This window comes from Vidua chalybeata, chromosome 8, assembly GCF_026979565.1.
Source record: "Vidua chalybeata isolate OUT-0048 chromosome 8, bVidCha1 merged haplotype, whole genome shotgun sequence".
Classification (NCBI taxonomy): domain Eukaryota; kingdom Metazoa; phylum Chordata; class Aves; order Passeriformes; family Viduidae; genus Vidua; species Vidua chalybeata.
In genome coordinates, this window is record NC_071537.1 from 19,724,391 (window position 1) to 19,751,849 (window position 27,459).

Below are 27,459 nucleotides of genomic sequence, written 5' to 3' on the forward strand. Positions count from 1 at the left end.
TGCCCTGGAAGAGACAAGAATGAAAGATGAGTACCAACAAACATTTTGTGAAATAAGAGGGTCAGAAGTTGGTGTAAGGAATCATATGGTGAAGATGGAGGGCATTAGGCAGTTAGAAGGAAGATGAGCACTTCTTTTGATCTTTGTAGGTCAGGAAGAGCTGAAATGTTACTCTACCTACTGAGGGACTCATTAAGAGATGTCAGAGACTAAGGCAGTAAGCTTTTTTGAGAGGGAAATGGCACAAGAAGAACCACATAAGCTGTATAATTCTTCCTCCTGTTCATGTCAAGGAATTGAATTAAATTCCTGGCTCTTCTGTGAGAGCATATCATTCAGGTTGGGAGGGACCGCTTGAGATCATCTAAACTTTCTGCTCAAGCACAGTTAGATAAAGCCCAAGACTATTTCCAGTTGGGTTTTGAATGTCTCTGCAGGACTTCACAGCCTCTCTGAGCAACCTGTTCCAATGTTTGACCACCCTTGAGAGTAACAAAATGTTTTCTTGTGTTCAGATGGAACTTCATGCATTTTAGTTTGTGCGCATTGCCTCTTTTCCGTTCAGTGGGCACTATGGAAAAGAGTCTGGCTCCCTCTTTTTCATTTTCTCCTATCTTGTCCATATGAGATTCCCCTGAGTCATCTTTTCTCCAGACTGAAGACTTCCAGCTCTTTCAACCTCTCCTCTTACGAAAGATGCTGTGGTTCCGTAATCATCTTTACGGTCCTGTGCTGGACTCAAGCTATAAAGATAAACCTTGGAATAAGCTACTCAGAATTTAAGGTCATGTTGGACAGATGTTCTCAACTGTTTCTCAAACCAGATGGGTGAAGTTGTAGTATATGTGAGATTCCCTACAGCTTCATGTTTCTGTAATTATTTGATTATTTGTTTACTTTTGATAATAGTTGCCATTTAGGGCTAGAGACCTAAATTCACAATGTATTTTCAAGTTTGGCATGAACTGTCGTGTGTTTACTTCTCCAGTCTCAGTGCTCTGTGGAGGAATATGTTCAGAGTAGTTCTATCTCAGCTAATTACATGCAACATTGACTTCTGCCAGCTTATTGAAGTGGCCTTGAAGATGTGAGGTGGTAGCATGCAGTTCTCTCTCCCTCCTCTTTGAAGGGGTAAAATTAAATGAATTCTTAAAACTACATTTTCTCTTTTCTATCTTGTTTAAACATAAGATGTGGTTCTTTGACCCTGCTCATTGAAGAGGAGCGGGTGAGCTATTAGTCAGCCCTCTGGGTGCAAATGAGCCTGCTTTGTTACATGGGAGCTCAGCAGACTGCCTGGTTCTCACTGCCTGTCAAGAAGAGGAAACTGTGACGCTCTTGCACAGGAGTTCAGGTTGAGAGAATATGCTGATTGCATGCCTCTCCATGCATGGGTATACATGACTGATGCTGGAAAGTCAGAGACTTCAGAGAGCTGGTTAAAGCAATTGGAGAAACCTTAACTAAGCTCCCAAGTGATACTGAGAGTTCTCTGACAAATGTATTGATGCCCTTATCCATCTGTAGCATATGGGGTCAAGTAGTTAAAATAATCTTCCCAGCTGCAGGATTGATTATTTGTCATCAAGGTGTTTCATAAAGTCCCAGTTTATTTACATAAAAAGCAATACTTCATGGGTTTTCTTTCATGGCATTATAAAATCCAAGCAGTGCTAGCATAGGTGCATACTAGCTTTCTAAATAGAGACAATGAAATGATAGCCCAGAAATAGTAAAGGACAGAAAGTGTTGTGGTTAAGAACTTCAGACTATTATAGTCTTTATGCACCTTGTAAATGCTAATTGTATTTCTCTGTGGCTTGTGGTTCTGACAATCTCCTCACAGGTTGCTTTATGGTCTAAGACTAATTCTAGGTATCTGCTAATGAGCTAAAGAACTGCAAGGCTTTAAGACACTTGCTTAAAGTAAGAGCCCAGTGGCCATCACTGATCATATTCAAATCTGGAACAGCTGAAGTAATTTCTGACAAATCTTGGTAGAAGTATGTGGTCAAGAAAAAGATGCTTTGGAGAGCAAGTCTGAAGAGATCTGTGGAACAGAATTTAGGTTATTTCACAGACACTTTGTCTGTACTTGGACAGTTGTTTTACTTCCAGGGTTGCATTTTGTAAGATTTTCATGGCTCTTTGTTATTACCGCAGAAAACTTTTGACATGTTTTTCAAAAGTGACTTGAGAATAACAGTGTATCTTGAGTTTCCCAGGGGGAAGTTTGACCGTGACATAGGCTGACCTTAGCATGGAATGCTGCAAAAGAGTGTCTGCCTCATTCTCTGCCTTTCATCTGTCTGGATGATCGGGTGCGGTGTTGGACTACAAGGGTGGTATTCCAAGAGAAATTATTTGAAGGAGAGGCAAGACGTGACTGCCCTTGCAGTAGTAATGTGGTCTTAGATCTACTGGAACCACTCATAGCACTACAGTCAAACAGTGACTGGTGGGATGTTTCCAAACAGCTGCCCAACTCTGAGGTGGAGTTCCAGGTTTGTTGGCTTTTATGGGGACTATCTTTTCTGTCATGCAAGCATTATGCATTTCACTTAAATTGAAGCAAGGAGGTACTGCAAGAGGAGATAATGAATCAGCAGTCTGGATGTTCATGTTTCTTACGTGTGTCTTCTCAGGAAGTCTTGAATCAGTGATGAATATGTGATTTGTGGCACTCTTGAAAGTTGTAAGAGGTGTGCATGTGCCTTGTCAGTATGTGTTGTCCCTTTCTGCCAGAAGTAGTGGAAATGAACTATTCTAGCCTCTCTTACTTGAGATTTTGGTCACGTACACGTCTGTTGTCTGGGTGGCCTGAACCTTGCTTCTTCCTCAATGTCTTCCCTATCTCTGTCCTGTTCCTGTGCACCCCAGCTAGTTCTTTAGGTTTATACACTTGATCCAGTTGCAAATAGACCACTAGACCTGCAAGAACCTTAGCAAAACTTGACATAGTCAAATACACCTTGTTTCCTTGATGCAGGATGAGAAATAGTTTATTGTAGTTTCAAACTTTGCATGACATACGATACATGACTATGCTCTTTGTAGAATTGAAAATCTGTTTGTAGGTGCTGTGCTTGTAGATGAGCTGCTTGGGGTGAGGGGTTTGGAGAGAAGGGGGACATGTCTCATATGTTTTTTTTTTTTTGTTCTGTTTGGACAGTTTTACAAAGTCCTAAATTTTCCTGTGTTTTGTTCTTCTCACTTGCTGTTTTTCTGCATGCTTCTCTCCACTCAGTTGAAAGGGAAGTGTTGCTACAGTATCGCCCAGTTCTGAGGGCTTATCACAAGATGTTTCTCTGATGCGTGTTTATCTCGTTGGTGAAGCAGGGGCTCCGATGTTAGCATGATGAAAGATAACTTTCCCTGCTTTTCCTGACTACTTGTCAGTACTTTGTCTGCTTCTTGCAAATGTAGCGTAGTTGCTCTGGGAGACTTAATGTCCTTACTGACACTTGGGAAAGGATACTGGCCAGTTGCAAGCTTCAGGTAAAAGCAGGAGCTCTCTTTGAGGGTCTTCTCTCTTGCTCTAAGCATAGTGAGGTCTGTGCTTAAAGTCTAAGGCCTTGTGAGAGGTAATTGTCTCAACTGGTTGATGGACAGAATGGGAGGTGTTTGCAGATGTCAGCAAGGGGTTGGTCTGCCCACTCAGAACTTGAGAGAAGCTGTTGCTCAGTTGTGCCATTAGCATTAGTATCTGGGTGACAGAGTGCTCTGGACAGACTGCTGTCTTCTTCCAAGTGTTCACATGTCCTGTGGTGTGAGGGCTGACTTATGAGAAACCACAGCTGTTGGCTCCATGCCGATATCCCACCAGCTTCGCCAGGAGGAAATGGATGATAGGGAGAGCTGTGTGCTCTGCAGCAGCAGGTCAAAATAACTAGCTGCTTCATATGAGTTTCTAAAGCTGCTAAATGGCTCTTGAAGCACATGTCCATGCCTGTGTTTTCCCTGGGTTTTTCCCTGGGATGAGTGTCTGCAGGACAGCTGTGTAGGGAACCCAGCAGGGCAGACAAGAAAGGCATGAGGCTGCTCTCTGCAGCTCAGCTGCTCATGCGTCCTGGAGGGGGGCATGTTCTTCAAGGGGAAATGTGGTTTCTTGGACCACATCTCCTCCCCTGCTGCTATTCTCACAAGTATTTCACAGACTGTCAAGTGAGGCCTGAGGGAGCCTTTATTTAAAAGGGAACAGAAAGGGAGAGCCTCTTATAACCATGAGTGTTGACCTACAGCACGTGCTCATGGAGAAGCTTAACTCAGGTATTCACTTAACTTTAATAAGTCTGTTTATCTCCTCAGTGATGGCCTCTCTAGGCTGGCTGGTATTGCAATGTTATAACTGCTGAATCTGTGTATGCAAATGGGTTGTCATTATTCAAGTATCTTAGTGGATGGGAAACCTGCTCTAACAATGCTTTAGAGCATGGATATTATCAAATGTAATGGAATGGTTTCCTCTTCCAGAGCTTGCATGTTCATGAGTCAGTTGCTAGCACATGACTGGAACTTCAAGATGAATCATAGGATCACCTCACTGCTGATGTGGGAATTTGGTACTTTGCAATTTCAGTATTTTCTGAATGAAAAAACAGATGAATAATTCATACCTGAGACTAAATGCCTGTTCCTTCAGCTATTAATCCAATTACTGATTAACATTGCCTGCTTCTTCCTGTATTACCTAACAGCTCTGTGTTCATATGACCTCCAGGCAGTCAACTCTGTTACAAGAATGCAGAAGTGCAATGCCAGAACTTCTTAAAAGCTCTAATTATTCTTTATTTGCTAAATTGTTTCTAGTATCAAATAACACCATTAAAGCCGAGAGACCAGGGGGCTTGTTCTCTCCTTGCCTCCCCTCTTATCCTTGCTTGCTGTGTATGTTGTAGCTGAGATCCACAGCTTTGGTTTTTTTTTTCTCTGAGAAGGACCATATGTTGGCCAAGTGGGGTGAAAATTACCACACTAATGGTTCTGAGTTGGGGATGAAGTCCTGAGGATCAGGATGCTGGCAAGTGTTCATTTGTGCATATATTGCAGGAACATCAATGTGTTACTGTGTTTCAGTCATCATTGGCTCTCTCATCTGCTGTAAGCTTAGTTTTTCTGATTTAGTCATATTGGAAGTAACCAACAGAAATTATACACACTAATCTAGTAACAGTTGCCTCTTCTCCCCAAAAGACATAGTATCTTGCTCTGCATATGCCAAACACCTGAATTAATAGCTATCATATAAGGGAAGGATGTGGGACCAGTATTTTTTCTCCTCTATGCAGCAGGGCAGCCTGGCACTCCCAGGTGGGAGTAGTCCATGTTTCTCTAATGGAAGGATTCCCAAAATGTGTCTGGTTCTTGCAGCTGATGACTTTGAACCATACCAATTGAAATACTGAGTTAAGGAATATAATGCCTCAGTTAATTTTCTAATACTTGGTACTAGTCTGAAAATCCCAAAGACCTTCAGTACAGCCTTCAGCCTTGTGTCAAAGCAGTTGCTTAGCCAAATCTTCAGATTTGGTTCAGTATTAAAATCTGTTTGCTAAATTACATATACTGTTCTAGGTGTAAGAAATGTTGATGCTAGTGGTCATGCCTTATTTGAGCTTCAGAGCTGCAAGTTTTTGGCTCTCTTCTTTCTACAACAAACATTAATGCAGCAATCTACTTGTATTCATATGAGTAGGCTTATTTGCCATGTGGAGAGATTCACATACTTAGTGAATCAAAATTGTGTGCACCAAAATTTGTGAAAAAAAAATTCACCTGAATGATTTGCTAAAGTTTTGTGGCTTAAAACTTGTCTCCTGAAAGCAAGGTTGATTTCTTATAATTCCTAAAATCCCGCTTAAATGTATTGAAAATACCTTTTAAAGATTTGTGTGACAAAGCACTTCAAATATCTTAAGTTTAAGTCTTTGGTGGTAATAACAATAATAATAATAATTATGAAGACGTCTACATTAAAGTTCCTGACTGACTTCTAGCTTCAGTTTGAAACTAGGAAGACCTGAACTTTTAATGGTGGGCCACTTATAATTATTTTGGCCCTCTTGATTTGTGGAAAATTGATGTACTTGGAGATTCAGAGATTCTTAGTGAAACCTGAATTCTTGGCAGCTTCATTGTATGGATGCCACAGGTTTGACAGCCCAGTTCATCACTTAGGTCTTTCTTATCAGGACTGAGCATTTTAGATAGACTATTTCTTACTAATATACGAACAATGACAGTCCAAGTCTGAGATTTTATCTCGTAAATAATTTGTACTACTCTTTACAGATGTGTTTTCATAAGTAGTAAATAACATGTAAGTTCCAAAATGTTGTCTTAAATCCTTGACTGCTTCAGAGTCTTACAAAGTTTGGGAAATTCTGACCACAGGAGATAGTTTTAAGAAGTCATGATAGTCTGCTGACAAAGTGGAGTCAGCGACTTTCACCTTGTGTTCTGGGAGATGGGGAGGGGGGGAATGGTGTGAACCATGTGAATCAAGAAGAAGAAACTAGCTAAAAAAGTATTCTGTACTAAGTAGCTACGTAATTGCCTTTGGTTTCCTTTCTCTAGCTGAGAAAATTATTTCCTGGCAGGGATAGATAATCTATTTTCATTCTGGCTAGGTTTTTTTTTCAGCCAGTGGTATCAATTCAGTTTGTTTGCAATTCTATCAATATCCATGCTGGTTTTGGGAAATGAGAGTGAGAACATTGTTTTGTACACATGTGTTGTAGGCTTACATGTGTTTATTCTGCTCTTGATTCTGTTTAGGTAAAGTGCTGTTACTTTTCAATGCAAAGGTTCTGGTACTTTTCCTTTTCACTCTTGTATAGATACTGGAGCTTATGGTTCTTGCCCAATGAACAGAACCCCTTCAGACTACTGCTTCATGTTTTATTTTTTGATGCAATAACTAAAGTTGGGGAGTTGGGGTAAGCAGCACTGCGAAAACTAAAGATGCTACTGAAATGACAAACATTGGTTTTCATGTTTTATTTTAGAAAAGTAAGACTAAAGGCTGCTGCCCATCCTACAGTATATCAGAGTGCTGCTTGAGTCAGATGAGTTCAGATACTGATCATTCTTACATTAGACATTCACATGCTGACTATCCTGTTTAACATGAGGGGACTACCCAGCTCAGCAAAGAGTACTGTTGTTTGTTCTGTAAGCATATTCAGTGCTATTCTACTGCTTTCATGTCTTTGTTAATTTCCTCCTCAAATCCTCTTAAGAAAAGGAGGAAACTGTAGTTTCACTTTCTTCAACTAGATCCCCTTTTCTGAGCATTACTTTGAGAGGAATAGCAAGTTCCATCCCACCACCTTCACAGCTGCTTTTTCAGGATGGATGTGTGTGATAAGCATTTTCAGCAAAGGGGAGTGAGGAACAGGACTCTCTATACTTTATTTTAGACTCAGGCTGTGACTCTGTGACTGATACAGAAACAGAAGACGAGAAGAATCCAGTTGACTCCCACAGACCTGCCATGAGTGAAGAACATGGATCATCCAAGAGCACTGGGGACTGTCCAGTGGTGCAGCCCAACCGCATACAATGTGGGGTACTGTATGTCCACTCCTTGGACTATGTTCTTACTGTGAGCTGGTGCAACCCATTATGCTGCTTTAAGGACTTGGAAATTAGTCCTGAATTCTTCTTGTCACCTCCCCCTGTCCTCCATGTCTCTTGTTCCATGGGCTTGGCTCCCTAGGCCCAGGAGTAGCTTGGTAATGTGCAGTGCTTAGTGCTGTCTAGGCTGTGGTTTCACTTAATGACTGTCTCATTAACATGGCTGCTTGGCTTGGGTGCTTGAGACAGGTTCATGCTCTTCCCTTCCTCTGTTCTGCTGGCAAGTGTGGGGTAAGATGACTGTAATGAACTGATTAACTCCACAGTCAGTATGCAGTGTAATATGGCAATTCTGGTGCATGCCTTGCAAGTGACCCTGAAAAGCTTGGATCATGGCTTCTTGTCTGAAAAACAGCACTTTTTAGTATAGCATCTCCTGAGATGGAAAGAGTCCAAGTTTCTTTCCTTTGCTTCTGTTTAGAATGTGGCTGTGCTGCTTAAGGGAAGAGGTGAATAGAATTGAAAGTAAATATTTTTTTAAAATCTAGCCCTAATCAGTTTATAAATCAATCTAATAAATCTGGAGTTCTATCAGTTTAATGGGTGTATCTCTACTGGTGCAAGCTGTAGCAGAAGCCACTTGCCCAGTTAGTCTGTGACTGGAAGATGTTCCTGAAAATGATTCAAAACTGAAAATAATAGATGATAATTGATGTGTTAATTGCAATGAGAACAAAATCCCTAGAAAATGGACTTAACCAAGTAAGTGTTTTTGGTTTGAACCTTTGTGTTGTAATGCTTTTTGTCTTAGGTGCAGACAACAGTTTATATTATCATGAAATGTAAACTCAATAGTGAAATGAAAACTGAAGTTGAATTTTCTCCAGAGAATGCATCTTCTGTGCGTGTGCTGGCTGAGATGGAGAATGAGTACACAATCTCTGTGAAGGCTCCAAGTAAGATGGACTGAGATTTTTTTTTTTCTTTCCCCTCTCCTTCCTCATTGCTTCCTTTCTATCTCAACCTGCCTGTCCTGAGAAGTGCCAGGGGCATAAGGGTAAAGATTGCAGTGCAGAAAAAGTTGAGTCCAGAAAATCTTAAACTTGCATTCTCACCTGTGATACTTTTGATGAGGAACTGAGAGAGACTGCTGCTTGTGGGCTCTGTTTTCCCCTCATCAGCAGTAGGGTTGCAAGGTGGAAACACCCTACTGGGAGTTCTGAGAACACATTGCAGCTTGTAGGGCACTTTGGACTTAGCTGTGTGTTATGACCACCTCCATATTAGCATTGGCAGGGCACCAAGAGAGAAGTGCCAGTAAATAATTACATTACTGTAACGGCATGTGTTTTATGTGTAGTGATCTCTGTGATCAGAGCTGATACTATTTATTCTGGTTTTCCTTTTAATTTAGATATGTTCTGTCACTCTAAATATTTACATTTGCAAAACTGAAGGTTGCCTAAACTTTAGGTTCACTGAACTTCAAAGGAATTCTTTCAGAGCCTTAAAGATTGGTATTATTTCCCAGCATTATTTTATTTAGTCTGCTTTAGTCTGTCCTCTTGAAGAGTCACTCTGCCATTTTCTCTGAGAATAGAGACTAATAGTCATTAAAGCAACTACCATAAAGTCAGTGAAGTGAGTTGATTTTAAAGAAGGTGACCTCATAACAATATAAGTCTTAATTTAATGTCTTAAGTCAAGACTTACGATATAAACACTGACCTGGAAACTAACTTGTACTTTGAATTATAAACGTGACCTTCACATTGATGGAGTGTACAGTGTAAACTCTGTAGTTGCTAACAGTAAGAGAAATAATTTTTAATTCCTTTGTGTTATTAACTGTTTCATAATTTCCTGAGTTGTTAACAGGGAAAGGCTAATCTTAGTGGCATTCAAAATATATGTGTTTCAAAGAGAAAGTTCAGACTTATAAATGCAAAAAAAAAATTAGGCAAAACATCAAGAAGCTCCAGGGTGCAGGTAGAAGATAATCCTGTGCATGGGTAAAGTTGCAAAGCTGGAATTCATTTTAATTGATTTTATTCAGAGACTAGTAAGGCTGACAGAGGTTGCAAAATCTCTAGTGACTTTTCTGATCTCTTTTCCTTTCTTCACCAGCTCTTTGTATTTATGGTATGGCTTTATAGACAGCTCCAGAGAAGCCAGGGGTGAAGAGATGTGCTGCTTTCTAGTTCAAGGTGGAGTACTTTCAATATTAGTGGTCCAGTCTACTGTTAGCAGAGGACCTAGCAGGTTATGTGCATTGACATAGCTATAAAGAAGGTAGTTCCAAAGTACTTGCCTACTTAGTGTTACAAGATCATGACTCTTCTCATGACTTTTCATGAATTCAGTATAGCAGAGACTGTTTTGGTATCCATCTGGTGGTATATCCAAACTCCTCCTGTCCTCACAGTACATCATGCAAACTCATGCCTATTGTTTGTGCTAATGGTTATTTTTGCTCTTTCTTTTTAAAGATTTAACCTCTGGGACAGTGCCCCTGCAGATATATTCAGGGGACTTGATGGTGGGAGAAACAAGTGTAACTTACCATACTGACATGGAGGAAATCAGCAATCTGTTGGCTAATGCAGCCAACCCTGTACAGTTCATGTGCCAGGTAAGGACTTTAGCAATCAGCTGCTTTGGAAACCAGCTCTTTCAGAGGCTAGACAAGCAGGCATAAGCAAAAGTGCTTGCTATGAAGTAGCTCTTCTGAAATGAAGTAATGCAAGGTTATTTAGGGGTTTTCATCTAACTTTAATATCCTCTTTTATTGAAAGCATGAGTGTTTTTTCTATCTCTGGAGCATATAGCTGACTAAGGTGAGCCAGGTTATCAAACTAAGGAAAAAAATGTGGTCAATCAACATCTACATTTATACCTTGATGACTTCAAAAGGTTGCAATGACAGAACTTGATATAACAGAAAGTACCATAAAAAATAAAACATCTTGGAATTTGTATCTAGGCATTATTAAAAAAAAATTGTCAATTGTAGCAAAGATTCATATTAGCCAGAGGAGGCAGAGTAACACAAAATGATTCGGTGGTTCTTAACATTTTCTTTTTCAATATAGCCGCTCAGTTTTCCTATTCTGTTTTGTCCAGTTAGGATACCTGAACCCTATTAGAGGGGTAAAACTTGCACAAGGAAGTTTTCTGCTGTGTTGCCCTGTTGCCTGCCTGCATGTTCCTGATCTGCCATGTAGTGGAAGCCTACAGAGTAGCCTTGTTAGTCACCAGAATACCTGGAGCAGAGGAGACTGTGTTTCCCTTGCTTTTTAGTTCAAGTTGTGTAGCAACTGGTTGATGCCTCTGCTTAGGGAGTATGCCTGTTCCCCAGTGGTAAAGAACGAGATCAAAAGCCAAACCTAGCATGTGTACAATTCAAAATGGACTAGTGCATACTTTAAAGCAGGGGTGACATTTCATTGGAACACTTTCAGAAGTAAGTGTATACCTGCCAAGAAAGTAGGAAGCAAGTTTTCTGTGCTTCCAGTTGCATGAGTGACTTTCTCATTGTGCTCTGTCTTGTGGAGTATACAGGTCTCATCTATTGAGTTTGATACTCTATTTCTCCACCAGGAAGCTATCCAAGTTTTGTTTGACCTGAACATTTCTACCTTTTGTGTTTATACCTACTGTTTTCTGATTGTGTTAAATAATAAAGACACCATATAAATCTCACCTAAACTGAATCTCCAGACTCTACCAAACAACAGTGCTTTCCATTTATCTGTAGGCCTTTAAAATTGTGCCATACAGCATAGAAGCCCTGGACAAACTATTGACTGAATCACTCAAGAAGAACATTCCTGCCAGTGGTCTACACCTTTTTGGAATCAACCAGCTGGAAGAAGAAGATATGACAGCAAGTAAGTTTAAAGACGCTTGGTTTATTTTTAGGTTTTCTTTGTATCAGTTGTTTTTCCTTGAAGCACCTTAACACTGCAATGGGTGGTACCTGCACAGGCTGTCTCAAAAACCTTGGATCTCAGCCAGGAAGCTAAATTTCTGATGTTATCTATAGAAAGGGAATTGCCATTTGAGTCAGGTGACCCTTTTTTATTACATGTATCATTCTCACTTCCCTGCACTGTGGCAGGTGGTATATAGACAGCTTCAAATCAGATTGAAAAGATGATGCTCCCCAAATGTCTCCCAGGTTTTCTGCTTTGTTCTTTTCTGTCTCATGCACCTTTTCTCCACAGCCCAGTTTTTTTCCCCAAACCCCATAACTCTAAGATACACAGTGGGCACTGAGCAGTTGAGTTGGTATGCTGTCTTTTTGTAATGATGGTCTAAGAAGTCCTTGCAAATCTGTGATCATACCTACATTTAAGCTATTACAGCACCATATTCCCCACTAAGGTTATAGGACTTAAGCCTGGAGATGCATGAGATAAATTGTGCAGTTGGCTCGATTTTGAAGCCATATATGTACTTTCAGGTTTTTCACAGCTGCTTTGGTCTGTGTATTTGCTGTGTCTGTTTCTCACCTACTGGCTCTGTTGCTACTAGAGAAAAACTTTGGTTCTAATGGGCTCCTGTTTTCACAGATCAAAGGGATGAGGAGTTGCCAACACTGCTTCACTTCTCTGCAAGATATGGGCTGAAGAACCTTACTGCCTTGCTGCTTACGTGCCCTGGAGCACTGCAGGCCTACAGCGTAGCCAACAAGTATGGCCACTATCCAAACACCATAGCAGAAAAGCATGGCTTTAAGGATCTCCGCCAGTTCATTGATGAATATGTGGTAAGAGGAAGCTGAGCCATCTTTCTGCCTCGTCCCACACTGGGTGCGGGCTCTGTCATGGAGCTTGGCACTTAGTGTTGCTTGAGCAGGAGTGATGGGGGATAAAGTGTGTTGTGATAGGGTGTAGAACACAGACATCCAGCCACACTGAAAGCTTTCAGGCTGGAGGGTTAGGTGTGTCTCTGGAGCCAGGGAAATTCCTGGGGCTTTTGCACAGAGCAGGTAAGATGGAAGCAGAGACTGCCATGCTGGCTTCCATTCCTCCATCCATCTAATGAAGTTTCTGAGGAGATGTGATGGGTGCCTAGTGCATTCTTCTAGTTCTGATCTTGGGAAAGAGCCCCTTCATCCAGCTTACCTTAGGGAATAATATGGGAACAGAATATGTTTGGGAAGATACAATTTGAGGTGCTCTCTTATTAGTTGTAGTATGGGCAGGATTGTTTACTAGCTCATTCACGCTGATCTGTGTATTCTGCCTGTTCCACTTGATGCCCATTTCTCCCTACATTGGTATAGCTGTCCACTCCCTATTTGTGCTGTCAGGGATCCCAATTCACAGTTCATTTCTTTTTGAGCTAACCCCACCCCCCAGAAAACGCACTCTGACTTTTCCAGATTATGACATGGACCTGACTGCAGCTGCACCAAGCACTTGTTTCTGTGTAGTACTTGGTTATGCATAGAGTTTCTCCTTTTGTTTCAGTTTGAGCTGTTTCTGGCCTGTATGCTTCAAAATAACAAGGAGCTCCTTGATTCAGGTCACACTGACCACATCTGAATTCTATTTGCCTTTGCTTTAGTTTGAAAAGTTGTGTTTTATTGTCCTTAACATTGTCTGAGTGCTAGATCTGCCAGCTTTAGTATGGTTCTGCCAGCCAATTACTGTAGTGTTGAAGCCGTATTTAGGAGGCATGGGTAGTTCTTGGACTTGGGCCTTGCTTCTTGACATTATACATTAGAGCTAAATAAAAGTCATTCTATATTCTGAGATCAGGAGGGCTGCAGAAACTCTAAATTTTGGGATCACAATCTTTGCATCAGGGTAAGTGAGAGATGTGCAGGAAGTCCTTCTAACCTCTCATTGCAGTACTGTGCTCCTCCCACATTCTCTCCACCAGCACAGTGACAGCTGTGTTAAGAGCAGGTCCTCCTTACTGACCTCTGAAGCTGTCAGTGCAGCACAGTACAAAGCACACAAATCATCTGCAGCAGTGCAACTACTGCAAGGTAGAGACTACTATCAGTAGTATGGATGTCTGAAAATTTCATTAAACCCCATTACTCACCTAATTTTTTTCTGGCAAAGATTCCTCTGCACCTCTGTAAAGCATTGCATGAACTACTGGCCCTGACACATTTTGACTGTGGAGGGAAGCATGTGTAGACAGCTTTGACACATGTCCTGTGGATTGAGGGCCCATGAGTCTGCGTTCGTGAATGGAAGAATATCTTGTAGTATTGCAACTGTTAAGGTGGTGCTTGTGACATAATTGGAATTTGGGAAGGAGGATGGGATGAAGTTTTACATTTTGCTTCCTTGTGTTGTGATTTGGTGAAGCTCTGTCTTCCCCCCCCCGCTCTGTGTTGCAAATACATAAGAAAGGGTTCTGCTCTCCTGTGAATCAGAACTTGCCTGTATTACATGAACTGCTGCCTGCTGTGAGATTTCCTGTTAATATCACAGAAAAGGGTCTGTGTACTCCCACTCTGGGTGTTACATGCTGCTGCTAATGCCAAGAAACTGAAACTGAATCTACATCAAAGCTAAAACTTTGCTATTTTGCAGGTGCTCTGCATGTGATAAGCTTTGCCCCTTATGGTTAGCTATGCGTGCCCCAAAATAGCCTTTGACGAGCATTTCTGTTTTTAGAATGAGTTGTGCTTATGTTCTGGGAGTTTGCAGACATTGGGTAGGACATGAAAGTGATGGGGTGAGAGGCTGTAATGGCTACTCAGAATGTGTCAGCAGCCCTTGTTTCACCTTTGTTACCTATTAATACAACATAGATCTCAAAAGTTTGACCCAGACAGCTGTAGTGGGGATTTAAGTCACTTGGAAGCCTCAGTCTTTGAGAACGAGCTGCCTTCAGAGGTCTTTTTCTATCACTGATGACAAAATGAGATATCTTTTGCTTGCTTTTATTCTCTAGATTCTTTATTTAAAAGAGACTTTATTTTTTTTTCTTGCCCTCCTTCCTCTCCAGGAAACTGCAGATATGCTGAAGAGTCACATTAAGGAAGAGCTGATGCAAGGCGAGGAGGATGAGTCGGTATATGAGTCCATGGCTCATCTGTCCACTGATCTGTTAATGAAATGTTCCTTGAATCCAGGCTCCGATGAAGAGCTTTATGAATCCATGGCTGGATTTGTCCCGGGTGCCCCAGAAGATCTTTGTATGTATATTCATAGAGTTACAGAACCACGGGAAGGTTTGGGTTAGAAGGTACCGCTAGAGCTCACCTAGTTCAAGCCCTCTGCAATGGGCAGAGACCTCTTTAGATCAGATTGCTCAGACCCATCTCTCTTACACACAGTAGCACCTCTTACAGCTTCTCTGCTCTCACCACAAGGAAACTATGCTGCAGTTCTAACACTGGCTGACTGACAAAATTGTACTATACCTTTTCTTAAGTGATAGTGTAAAGGATCAAGAGCTGTTTCGTCAGTGTTTTGAGGACTCCCTGAACCTTGAGCAAATAAATTAACATATATAAATGAGACTAAATTTTCTACCATGTCCTGCTTTTTTCTCCTGAGGATTGGGTACCTAGGAACATTCTGACACTGACAGAAAAGAACACTGTCAGATGTGATTTTACTGACAACTGGGAAACTGAAAAACAAGAGCTGAGATTCTAGCTCAACAACTTTAGGGCAAAAGAAAGCAAACATCTAGAAATCTATGTACTGAGAAGATTATAAGTGAAAAATCATTATTCTAATCTGATTGGTTTATTGCTAAAAATAGAGCTAATTCTGATAAATATGCATATGTTTAACTTTTCCACTATTGCATTAATATTCAGTGAGGCCAATTGAAAATACCAAGTTAAGTACTTCTGTTAAGCAATTGTAAATTTGCTGTTCTTACTCACCTGTCTGTTTGATCTGACTTAATCCCACTGATCTATTTTATGTTTCTCATAATGAGCAGAGAATTTAGCTTCTTATATTTTAAGTATTTCCTTAAAGGTACTTAAGGACTTCTAGTGTTTCTGCAGTTTTTAAGTGTGCTACCTCAGGGGAAAAGCGTTCTTTTTGAAACACTTCTGCTTTTGTGCTATATTGGTCATGGACTGTTTTTCTCCTCTTTTAGATGAAATTATACTATAAAACATTTTTTTTTTTTGATTATGAAGTCCAGAAGATTGTGTTGATTCTTTCCTTGAAATCATAAACTCTTTTCTGTTAAGTGTTGTTGGCCGCTGCAGGGATAGTCTTGCTACCAAAACCAGGATTATTCTGCCTTCAGGTGGAGATAAGCAGTAAATCAGGTTGGACTTCTAAGGAACAAAGCTGCTCTTGTTTGCAGTAATGAGTGAGAGTTTCTAGATGCTTGGTAGGTCTGCCTGTAATCAGTGCACCTCTGAATGGGGTTGATTGACTAAGCCTGTGGAGGGTTAAAAAAAACCTCAACACTACTAAGCCAAGCTCCCCTTCTTCCAGGCCTGAAATGTCCAGATCTCCCAGAAACTATGCATGGAATTTTCTTGCAAATTGAGCTCCCTGTAATTTAGCACTTTTGAAGTGGACTCTGAAAACTTCTTCTGGAGTTCTAGTGTGTTGCTTCTGCACACAAAGTTCTGCTGCCTTCCATTCAGGAGTATTTTATTGAAATTTCTGTTTTCCTTACCTGTTAGTCTTTGCCTGAAGAGTATTAACAGCTTGTCTGAACAGTGCAAAAAATCTACCTGTATCACAACAGATAAGTTTAAATTGGCACAGTTCCCAGCACTTAGATTGATTCTCTCCAAGTGAAAGTGTTTCAATATCATTTAGAATACCAGCACACAGGCAAACCCTCACTGAAATTAATGGGAGTGCTGGCTGGTTTAGAGCTGCCATCACAAATAAAGGATTTAAGCTTTTATACTGACTTGAAGGTTTGTGAGGATGGCTCACTAGGGAATCATAAACTAACTTCACTTGAAGTACTTTTTCTAGGAATTACCTGTATGTGAGTAGATATGGCTGTGGTGTAGAGGATAATACCTGGGCTATTTTAGGTGTAGCCATACTGTGGTAGTGTGCCCCTTTATTATGATCAAGATGTGCTTCCACCACAGTTTTTCAGAGACTGATCAAAGGAAGGTTAGATACCAAAGGTCAATTTTTCTGGTAGGAACTTCTTTGAGAATAAGGTAACAGAGGACTGAAGCCATTGTAATGAGTTAAAAGTATTACACATTCTCACATGTGACCCAAACGATCTAGTTTACATAGTAGTAGATCCATGACATAGAAATAGATATACCTCAAAAATTCACTTATATCAATAAGCCTCAGCAATCCATTTACATTACTCTCATTTTTTAATATCATTAGGAACATGGTTACCAAACATTTTATTTTAGTTTTAAGATTAGTTTTAGTGTTGTGAGATCCACCTTTTTCTTTAAAATCAAAAGTCTCTATGTCAAAACACTGAATTAACAAAGTGTCTTATTTTTTGCTGTCAGTCCTTTCTCAATACTGAATTATCATCTGACCCTCTAAACACTTTCCAGATCCAAGTAATTAGCTGAGTGCTGACCATTTTGACTTTATTCCAATAAATAAAACAAACACTATCTTACATGTCATGGGAGAATTGCCTTTAATGTCTTGTTGTTCCAAGCCACATGGTTTCCTCTCTGGAGCACTGTGCAGAGGTCAAAACTTTCACCTGGCCAACACATACTCAAGAAGAGCCAAAACTCAATGCCTTCTTGAAGCCTTGTCAGAACTTATCAATAGCATGGTTAGTCACCCTCAAGTGTAAGCATCAGGCAGCTGAAAAAAATTTGTGCAGAGTGGACTGAACATAGCAACTTAGAAGCCTTTTTCAAGGAAAATGTCTGGTCATTTGCCCTGCTTCTTTGATTGTCACTATAAAGTAAAGGTGCAGTTTATTATGTCATATCACATCGTTCCATGTATTGAAGGATATAATTAACAGATTCATCTTTCTGGTTTTTTTTTTTTTTCCCAGATGTAGAGATGCTTCAATCCAAACCAGACACTCCAGTTGCTGGAGATGAAGTTTCTATAACTACAAAAGACTCAATGCTCCGCAAGTTTTTAGAAGGTGAGACCTATTTTGAGGGAAGGATGGCAGTAGCACAGTTAAAGCAATTAAACAGAGCCTGAGAGTTCTTCATTAACTCTTAAGGATAGAAGATAGCCCATACAGTTTGTTTTTTTCAGACAAAGGACTAATTCTCTATAGTACTTTGTAGACCATCACACATAGCTTTTGGAAACCATTGGTCTGTTTGATTTGTTCACTATTAAAGTATGTTAATTAACTGAAATTAATTAAAACTAACTGTTCCTCAAATTCTTAAAGAGAGTTAGGAGTTTTTTCACTATTTCTTTAAAAGAGATAGTACAGGCATAGTGGCAAACAGTTACATGCTACTAGATGTTAATTACTTTATCAAGTCCTGTCATGAAGGTCTTTGGTACATTTAAGGCACTGCAAAACTGGATGGTTTTGGCTGTGAAATGGCCAACTTGGTAAAAATGTGGTACATAATGCATCTGGAGGGAACCAGTGTTCAGTGAAGTGGCCAGGTTGCTATTCTTACAAACTTTGCTCTGTTGTAGGTGGTAGCATGGATGTGCCAGATTCTGAGGAAGGAGGTCATGAGCAGTATGGTGAAGACGTGTACTACTCAGTGGAACAAGACCCTTTTCCACAGGAAATGGCTAACAGACCTCCAGTTCCTGTTCCAAGACCAGAATCTAGCTCTCCACAGCCAGACAATGAGCTGTACATCTCCAAAAGTGAGTTGGTTACCAGTGGAAATGTAGACCAGTAAACTGTAGAATGGCATTGACATGGGCTCCAGTTGCCAAATAAATGCCAGGATCCCTGTATTATTTGACTGTGGGGTTAGGTTACCATTGGGATCCAATTCCATATATGTTTTTTCATCTTTTGTCTACTCTGAAAGTGTGGGGATGTTCTATCCCAAGATCTTGGCCTAAGTTTGCTCTTTGTTAAAGCAGTAGCATGACAGATTACCCCCAAATGCTATAAACAAATCCAACTAAGTAGGAAAGATCCTGATATTATAAGGACACAATCAAGCTAATAAGTTAAGACATTGCTGATCTGTAATGGTATCATTGATTCAACTACATGTGTATAGGACATGATTTTATACCTCAGTACCTCACCCTGAGGTGGGGTTTTATTGAAATTGAAGAAGATTGTTCCTCCTAGTTCCTTAGGCAGCTTTGGAAATCTAGGTCATGTATCATGAACATTCTAGCAAGAACCACAATGGCATGTGAGAGAGTAATTTCAGTGACTTCTTCCCACTGTGACAGGACTACGGAGAAGTCATGTCCAGATTTCTCTTAGAGGGGGCTGAGCTAAAATTCTTTGAGGTCAATAGAAAGGGAATTCTGCCATACAAATCTTTTTCTTCAATGGACTTAAAAGGGTAACAGAAGCTGTAATGCAGTGCAGAATTGTGTATGCTTGCCATATTCATCCTTGCTATTTCTGTATTCATGAGATGCATTTCAGTATCTAAAGAATGTTTCTTTTGCAGTTTTTGCACAGAAGGCTCAAAGACCTGAGAATCTTTATGTCCCTAGGGGAAGGGTTAAGAAAGGTAAGGTGGAAGTTCACCCTGAAAATCCTTTCAATAATCCAAAAACAGATCTGTTATGGTAGCTTCATTTGTGTGAAATATGACAGAATAGACTGTTTTGCAAAGTTCTGGGGATAACTGTTCTCTATGACCCAGTCTTTTTGACCATTTCTGACACTGGAAACTTCTATAAGTGCAGAGTGTGAGGGGAGCACATCTCATGTCTTGGGAACTCTTCTTTATGTTACAAAAGAGTTAGAAATTGCCAGCATCAGTAGAATGAGTTTTCAGTTTCTGGGCTTAAACTACACAGATTACCTAGATAGACTCTAGCTTTGTGACTGCTAAGGTAAAAGCTCTGTTCTGTGAATTGCTGAGGAAGCAGGGCACTTTAAGGAATGTGTTTTGTGCTCTTTACTTAAGCTCTGCTCTTAAAAACATAATTTATCCCTGGGATATATTTGTGTATGAGGTCACCTCCCAGCTGGGCTTTTAGACCTGACAAATAGTAGGATGGCCTAAGAAGAAAACACTCACTCTGTAATACCTGTTTTTCCCCCTTTTTTTCTTTTTTTTTAAACGTCTGCCGGATCAAGGGTACTTGATATCTTTGTATTCAGTGAGGAAGGTAGATCCACAAGTTTAATAATATTTTTGCTGGTGCTCTCTCTTCAGAGACAATAGTCAGGCCTGTAAAGGACCTGTCTCAATCAAGTATATATGATCCATTTGCTGGAATGAAAACCCCAGGCCAGCGGCAGCTGATTACATTACAGGAGCAAGTGAAAATGGGCATCCTCACTGTGGATGAAGCTGTACTTCATTTTAAGGAGTGGCAACTGAACCAGAAAAAGAGATCAGAATCATTCCGGTTCCAGCAGGTACAGACTTATGCTACTGTTTAAGAAATATAGCTGTCTCTCCAGGTATATATATCACAAGCTTCTCAGCATGGGTACATTTTTTTCCTGGTTGGAGGAAGAAGGCTGCTGACTTAGCTAGCAGAATTCTCTCCTGCCATGGGGGAGCTGTTCCCAGTAAGCAGCAGGCAGTTTTACAGATCTGTTTGTCTTGCAGTCATATTGCCAGTTTTTGAAGATCTGTATACAAGGAATTGGATCAAATCCAGTTGGCTAAATCACCTTTCTAGAGGTCACCTAGCACATACCTTAAGGCAGGGGACTTCTGTGATGAACATTTAACTTGTTGGTTCTCATCCATTTCAGATCAGTGAAGACTCTGTGTCCCAGATGATGTATTGGCTGTAAAGCCCTAGTTGGTAGATGACCTGATTTCTCCAACTGTTTGTTGATGGCTACAGGACTGTTCATTGCAGCTGGGAAAGGTCTAGCAAGGGTCATTAGTAAAAGCAGAGTGTTTGGGTGCCTTAACAGAAAGAGGGAGTCAGTTGGCAGTAGTGACATAATGACTGGTAGAACTATCAGTTATAGTTTAAAATTTTCATTCTCAAGTTAGAGTGAGGCTCCCTCTTTAAAACCAGTGCCTGCTTCTTTTGGAGCCTTTTGTTCATGCTGTGGCAGTCTGGTTTCCAGTGGGTGACATTGTTTTGGAAGCTGTCAGAACAAAGGCAAAGCTTTTCTCTTCCTGATTCTCACTTGGAAAGGTCCTCTCTACCCAGAAACAGTCAGAGGAGTCCCTTCTACCAGAGAAGAACACAGTACTATTTAAGTAAATTGATGTAGAAGAGATGAAGTGGCATGCTCTGTGCCCCATGCTATGAGCAGCTTTCAAAGTCTCTGCTCTGAATTTTGCTTCAGCAGTTGTTTCCTCTGCTTTTCAGGGGTTTTCTCCTCTCAGATTTGTACATATTTCCCTGCTGAAAAAAGGTGGTCTCTTTTCTCCCTACCTTTTTGTACTGTAAGGTGCAATATCCTGCCACACAATGGTGAAGAGTCTTTGCTTCCAGTTACATTTCTTCATTGGGGATAGCCTGAATTCTGAGTTGTACCTTACACTCTGGGATGCATGGCAGTCTTTTCTGTCCCTGCAGTCAGAATAATCTGTTCATTAGTACAGAAAGGATAGTGCAGTTACTTGATTGTGGGTCTTGTTTCTGTGCCAGTGTCACAGTGCAAACAGAAAATACAGGAAGTTGTAAACCAAATTTGCTGATTATGTGCCACTGCCTGTATGTGAACTTGACCTTAATATACATAATGAACATCAGAAAAAAACTTGGCTTCTGAAAGGCACACATGGGTTTCTGGAAGGAACAGATTAAAACCTGTTGACATGGTTTGGACTTCAGCTTTGTTACAGCTTGACTGCAAAGTTAGCTAAAATATAATACTGGTATTGTCAGAAAGTTGCTAATCTTCCTTTATCCAAAGCCCTGAAAAGAATATCTTGTGATGTTTTTAGGAAAATCTGAAACGTCTACGAGACAGCATAACCAGGAGGCAAATGGAGAAGCAAAAAAAGGACAAAAGTGCAGGTAACCGTCTATGATTCTGATATTCTCTGGTAATGAAGCAGCTAAGTGTCCGTATGTATTGTGGTTCTGTGATATTTTAATATGCACATCCATGTGCCATTTGGCAAAAACTTAGGGAAGTTGTTTTGCTCCTCACTTTCAGCCAAAAAAAGGATGCCCCCCTCTGTGGAGTGCATCTTGATTCAATCATGTACAGTTATGATTGTCCTTATGCAATCATGTTTAACTCTGTCCTTAAGTGCAAAACTCTCTCTTGGAGGCTATAATCACATAGACCTTTCTGAGCTGTTAATTTTCCCTTCCAGATTTGGAAATTACAGTACCCATTCGACATTCTCATAATACTTTGGGGAAACCGGAATGTGCAATATATGAATACACCCCCAGGAAAAATGTTTTTCCACTAAAAAAGGAGTTAAAACGAGGAGACTGGAAAACAGAAAGCACATCCAGCACAACAAGTAAGCAACCTGAGCATCACTGTCCCTACAGGTCAGCTGGATGGAACACACTTCCTAAGCCTTACCCTGGAGTCAACCCAGGGGATGGGACTTTTGTTCCTGAATCCCAGCACTGACAATGCCACCCCAAACCTTGCATGCCTCAGGCCAGCTGTTTTCAAAACTGTAAAAGCAATTCCAGGTGTGCATCAAATGGTTTGGGCATCTTTTGTCTGCATCTCTGCAGGAGGAGAACCTGAAAACTGAGCAGAAGATTCTCTTGAGCCCTTCTCAGGGAAGGCATACCACCTGTTTTCAGTTCTTAAAAGTAGATGGTAGCTGCTCCCTTATTGGAAAGGATGCTCCCATGCTGTGACTGCCAGCAGGCTGTGTGCTCTTCTGGCCTGAAGGGCTGGAAACCAGTCTCTACATGTTGTTTCTTCAATTGTTTTACATAAAGGACAGCATTTTTCATTGGTAACTGTGGGACCTCTTGAGTGACTTGTGCAGTCTGCACATTTTTATTATCTTTGCTTTTCATTAAATTTAATTTGTGCAAATCAAATCCCTGTGTTCTTGCTCTTACTGCAGACTGAGCAATTCATGCAGAAATCATTTGGGATCAGTTGGATCCTTTGAAAGGAAACCTGACTTCCTGTGAGGTTACCACCTTTGTGACTATTGGCAAGATACAGCTGGCATGCATCCAGAATAGGTGCCAGAGGCAGCTGGCTGAGCCAGTAACTTGCATACAAGCACCGTGTGAGAGAAGCGTTAACAAGTCTGCAGAGCTCTCTGTATGCAGCCTGGTGCTCTTTCTCACGGTGTGATGGTGAGAATGGACCCTACCACAGTATTTAGCACTCTAAAGTATTGCTGTTTGTACCAGCTGATGAGACTTACCAAGGTAGCAGGGAGGGACTGCATCATAGGAGAAAACCTCTCTAGCCACCATTCCAGTGTTACAGGTTTCTGAATATTAGTGTCCCAGTATTTCACAGCCTTATAGAATGTTATCTATTTAGGACTGAAACCAGCCATAGCAGTGTAGGATATGTTTGTGAGTTGCTCTCACCTTTGGAATTGGCATGACTGATTGAAAAAACAATCCCTACTCTGAGTTCATGACAGTTTAATGGGTTTGCATAGATGGGTGCTGAAGGTTGTTTGAATAAACTTGTTTTTAGCTTGGAAATAGACTAGGAAACATTCCTGTGATGATTGGGGATTGTTTTAAGAGGGGGTAGCAAACAGTTATTTATTTGGAACAGTAACTTCTTAAGCAGTCACTCCAGGAATGAACATGTGACAGTGCTCAGAGCCATCTATCTTCACGCAGTTGTTAAAGATACGGGGACTGATAATTTAAATGTACGCAAGTGTTGGGTGTGTAACCCTTGTGAAAATATTTGCCTGATTTTCCAGATGATACTGGCATTGCATCTCTTCAGTTAGATTATGGCTGTGAGTATTTAACCAGAAGACTGGATAAAGAAAGATAAGGCAGAAGTTCTAGAAAGAAAGCATAATTGAATGGCTTGGTCCTGTGGTTTTTGTTGTATGAAATGCTGTTGTTTGGATCCCAAATATATGAAAAAAACAGTGAAAATAAATTAAATAAGCATTAATTATATTTATAAGAATTAAGCATGAGGTTAGAAAGAGCCCTGAGTTAGGTATTTGCAGTTACATCACCAGGGTTTATTAATCAGTTTTTCTCTTGCTTCCTCCAGGTAGTGCAAGTAACCGCTCCAGCACTCGGAGTGTATTGAGTGTCAGCAGTGGGATGGAAGGGGACAGTGAGGTAAGCTCTCACCTCTGCTATACTGTTCTGCTGTCCCTAAGTATATGCCTTTGTTTTCATGCAAAAAAAAAAAAAGAGCTCAGAGCTGGCACTGCATTTAGAGAAATGCCAAAACGTAGCCACTTCTTTTGTGAAGATATCAAGGACCAGATTCTGCTGTTCTGTAAACATTTCTCTTCATTTTGTAGGACAGTGAAGTCCCAGAAACAGCAAGGAGCCGCAGCCCAATTCCTCACCAAGTAGAGAGGCTTCCTTTTCCAGAAAGGCCTCCCAGAGTGCCTCCTCGAGGTGCAAGCAGGTAAAACTATAATGCAGCTCAAAATGTGTGCTTTCAGTGAATCCTTATGGAAGCCTTGGACAGAAAGCAAGGCAGTTAGCAAAGGCAGAAAGTGAATGTGTTTTTGAACAAAGTCTAGCAGACTGCTATTTGTCAGCACACAGTGTTAGGAATTGTAAGGTCATTGTTTCTCATCTGTATGTGGAGGAATATGTTTCCTAGTTGGTAACAAGGCTGTTGCAGTGCTGTCCCTGTGGTTCATGCACAGTGAGGGGCAGCACTAATGAAGCACACAGTGCTTGCCATAGTAAGACTGACCCAGGTTGAGTTACATCCTGCCTTTGGCAGAGATTTAGTACCCAACCCTCCTGAAAATATCCTATTGGAACATACAAAGTGTAGTGCAGGGGGAAGTTCTTTTTGGCATTCTCTTGGACTTTTTTCTTTGTACAAAGTTCAGATCTCTCCAAAGCATATATGTTTACATGTGTTACTGGCCTCAAAGAAAGAACTGCACTGGTTTTATAAAAGGTATTGAAGTCATTTGATCATAAACTTAAATAACTTGTAAACATTCCTTTAGTCCAACCAGTGCAAGTCTATGAAGTCTATTCCCTAAAAGTTCTCTCAGTACAAAGGCTAATAAATTTCTCCAACTCTTAAAGCAGCAATTGCCGCTGCGTGGGTGTAGCAAGGTCTGTGTTGTTGGCTTGGCTTTGGCAAGGAAATAGCTGGAATTTATCTGCAGTTAGTTTGAAAAAAGGTTTTGAATCTTTTGATCTCTTCCTATTGCATCTTCATGTCAGGAGAAAGCTACCATACTATCAAAGTTTTACTCCAAACAACTATTATAGCAGCTCTTTCCAGTAATAGTAGAATTACTGCAGCTTAACGACAGAAGAAATAGCTTGGACAGGAACAGTGCTCTGGCAGCTTGGCATCTGCTCTGTTGCTCAATCAGCCTGTTTTTCTTCTTGTATGACTACTGATTGTACAGTATGCTTACATATGATGTTATTGCAGAACTCTATTTTTTACTACTTTTACATGCATTTTCATTATCTGTCTTTTTACAGACCTGTAAGCTGTGAAGGCTTTTATCCTCCACCTGTGCCCCCAAGAGGTCGCTGAATCTCTCAACATCTGTGGAATATGAGATTTTTTTTGTTTGTTTGTTTATATATGTGTTTGTACAGATTTTTTTTGGGCTGTGTTAAATTATTTATAAGTGGGACCCAAATGATTTCATCCTCCTGGAAGCTCTAGTGACTTTTCCCACGATTTTCACTGGGACTTTTTGGCATTCTATAACTTTTTTTAAGTTTGTGGAATTTTGGTGCTTTGGGGCTTCAAGAAAAGGTATCATCATTGGGAAGAACATTGTGTGTCTTGGGAGCCCTGCACCAACATGAAGATCCCATTTGATCAAGAAAGCACATGTGTCCTTTTAGGAACTAAATCCTGATAAGCATTGTTACCAAACCTCTCAATACAGTCTACCAGGGCTTGACTGGGAAACATGCTTAAAAAGTAAAGAAAATAAGATGTTTGAAAAATGCTCATTACAGCAGGAACAGGTGGTACTGCTGCTTGGCATAACATTTTGGATACAATTATACTGACCTTTCAGAAGGTGTAGCATCCCCCTTTAGCAATCATTAAACCATGGGGGAATGAGAAATTGTCTTCAAGAATGTATTTTGCATACAACCTTGAAAATGCCTTTCCTTTTTCTGTTCGCTTCCTGAAGAGGACAGACAAGGTGTTGTGTGTGCTCTATTTATCATGAAAATTCCCAAGACAGCTGGTAAGGGACCTTCCATATCACAAACCAACTGTGCTTAGACCTTTTTCAGGCAGGGTGCAGGTATGGTGTTACAAAATCAAATCACATGACTGAGCTCTCAAATTAGAGGAGGACTTGCTGGCAGTGCTCTGTTCTGTGTCTCTTACATGTGGTCATTATGCAGCAACATGAAGGCATTTCACTTCATACTCTGGAACAGTAGTGAGTCCCCAGTTATCAGTGCACACCCCTCACAAATACCAGCTGTGTTTTAGCTGGCTGCACTGGAAACAGCCTGAGGGCTGGACTCTGCTTGCTCTGCTATCCCTTTCTACCAATGTGAATCTGCAGCAGCTATGTCCAGCCTTTTTTCTGCCTGAGGGCTTACAAACTTAAGAAGACTTCCTGGTTTGGCTCTCTTCCAGACCTTGAAATCTTCTGTGTATATCCTAACCCTTGGGAGACAATTTAAGGCTCTTGTTGTCCATGAGTGACACAGGTGGGAATCTGCAAGATAACATTCAGGGTAGAGAATGAAACATCATTACATACTTGGTTTTCAGGGATGATAGAGGGGGTAATGGCTTGAAAAACAGACAGATACATCTGTATTAGGTGATCCCTCAGGTATAGGTAGGACATGTAGAGCTTCTGTCCGATCATGTCAGCTCCCCTTCATGTGTAGGAGAGCAGGTTTTTGGTGCTGAAATGAGGAAAATAGTAGCAAGGATAAGTGAAGAAATTAGGGATAAAAAGAGATAAACCAAAAGAAGAAATTCAGCAGCTTGATTGTCTTCAGCTGTCATATGCATTGGTTTGCACACAGCTCCCTGGTTTTGCTCAAAAATTCCCTGTCTTCTTGGTGCTGACTGCAGCTGTGCCCTGGACCTTGGGAGCTGTGATGTGGTAAGAGGAATTTGTCTGCTTTCACATCTGCCAGGTACAACATAAAGTAGAATTGTAGGATGTGGGTAAAACGGTAATAAGGCAGGAAAAGAAGAGCAAATTATATGTGTATCATGCAGATTTTCTTTCAGCACTGTTGGACTGAAGCAGCCCAGGGATCCATCTTTCCACGCTTATTTTTAATTCTGCGTCCCCTCCTAGTTATAGCCAAATATCCTCTATGGGGGGGATTTATCTGAGCATTTGACTTTGCAGAATCCTAATAGCTGTGAACTGGATAGCTATTGCATGTGCTGTGGAGAGATGGTTATATCTGAATTATTGAAAAGTAGTTCATAAGTAGCCTTTCAGTCCCTCTCCCATTTGAAGCTTAGACACTTCATTACTCTGACCTGACCTATCACATAAAGCCAAATGCTGGTGGGGCTCTGGGAGAGGTGAGCTGGGAAAAGGGCAGCTGAGCCATACTATAAATGCATTCTGTTCAGGCCCCTTCTGCACTGCTTAAGGGAGGGAAACTGAAGATGCAGCTGTAGTTTCAGGCATTGCTGTCTCACTGCTGCTGGATTAGTGAGGGATCTCAGTAACCAACAATCACTGCAAGACTCTCACCCTATCAAGGAAAAAAGGAA

The 27,459-nt window shown here is 40.8% G+C and overlaps 1 protein-coding gene across 1 annotated transcript in view; it reads left to right on the forward strand.

Annotated features, from left to right (window-relative positions):
- The window catches only part of PIK3AP1 (phosphoinositide-3-kinase adaptor protein 1), a 37,527-nt gene extending 10,689 nt beyond the window's left edge, over positions 1-26,838 (forward strand). Inside the window, exons 4-18 of the mRNA XM_053949286.1 lie at positions 7,422-7,570; positions 8,390-8,534; positions 10,068-10,210; positions 11,336-11,468; positions 12,153-12,349; positions 14,557-14,746; positions 17,545-17,640; positions 18,162-18,341; positions 19,118-19,180; positions 19,835-20,040; positions 21,542-21,614; positions 21,920-22,075; positions 23,788-23,858; positions 24,047-24,156; positions 25,212-26,838. Of these exons, the coding sequence (XP_053805261.1) occupies positions 7,422-7,570; positions 8,390-8,534; positions 10,068-10,210; positions 11,336-11,468; positions 12,153-12,349; positions 14,557-14,746; positions 17,545-17,640; positions 18,162-18,341; positions 19,118-19,180; positions 19,835-20,040; positions 21,542-21,614; positions 21,920-22,075; positions 23,788-23,858; positions 24,047-24,156; positions 25,212-25,266 (1,967 nt within the window). The 3' untranslated portion in view covers positions 25,267-26,838. The remainder of the gene's footprint in view (positions 1-7,421; positions 7,571-8,389; positions 8,535-10,067; positions 10,211-11,335; positions 11,469-12,152; positions 12,350-14,556; positions 14,747-17,544; positions 17,641-18,161; positions 18,342-19,117; positions 19,181-19,834; positions 20,041-21,541; positions 21,615-21,919; positions 22,076-23,787; positions 23,859-24,046; positions 24,157-25,211) is intronic.
- The last annotated feature ends 621 nt before the right edge of the window (positions 26,839-27,459 follow it).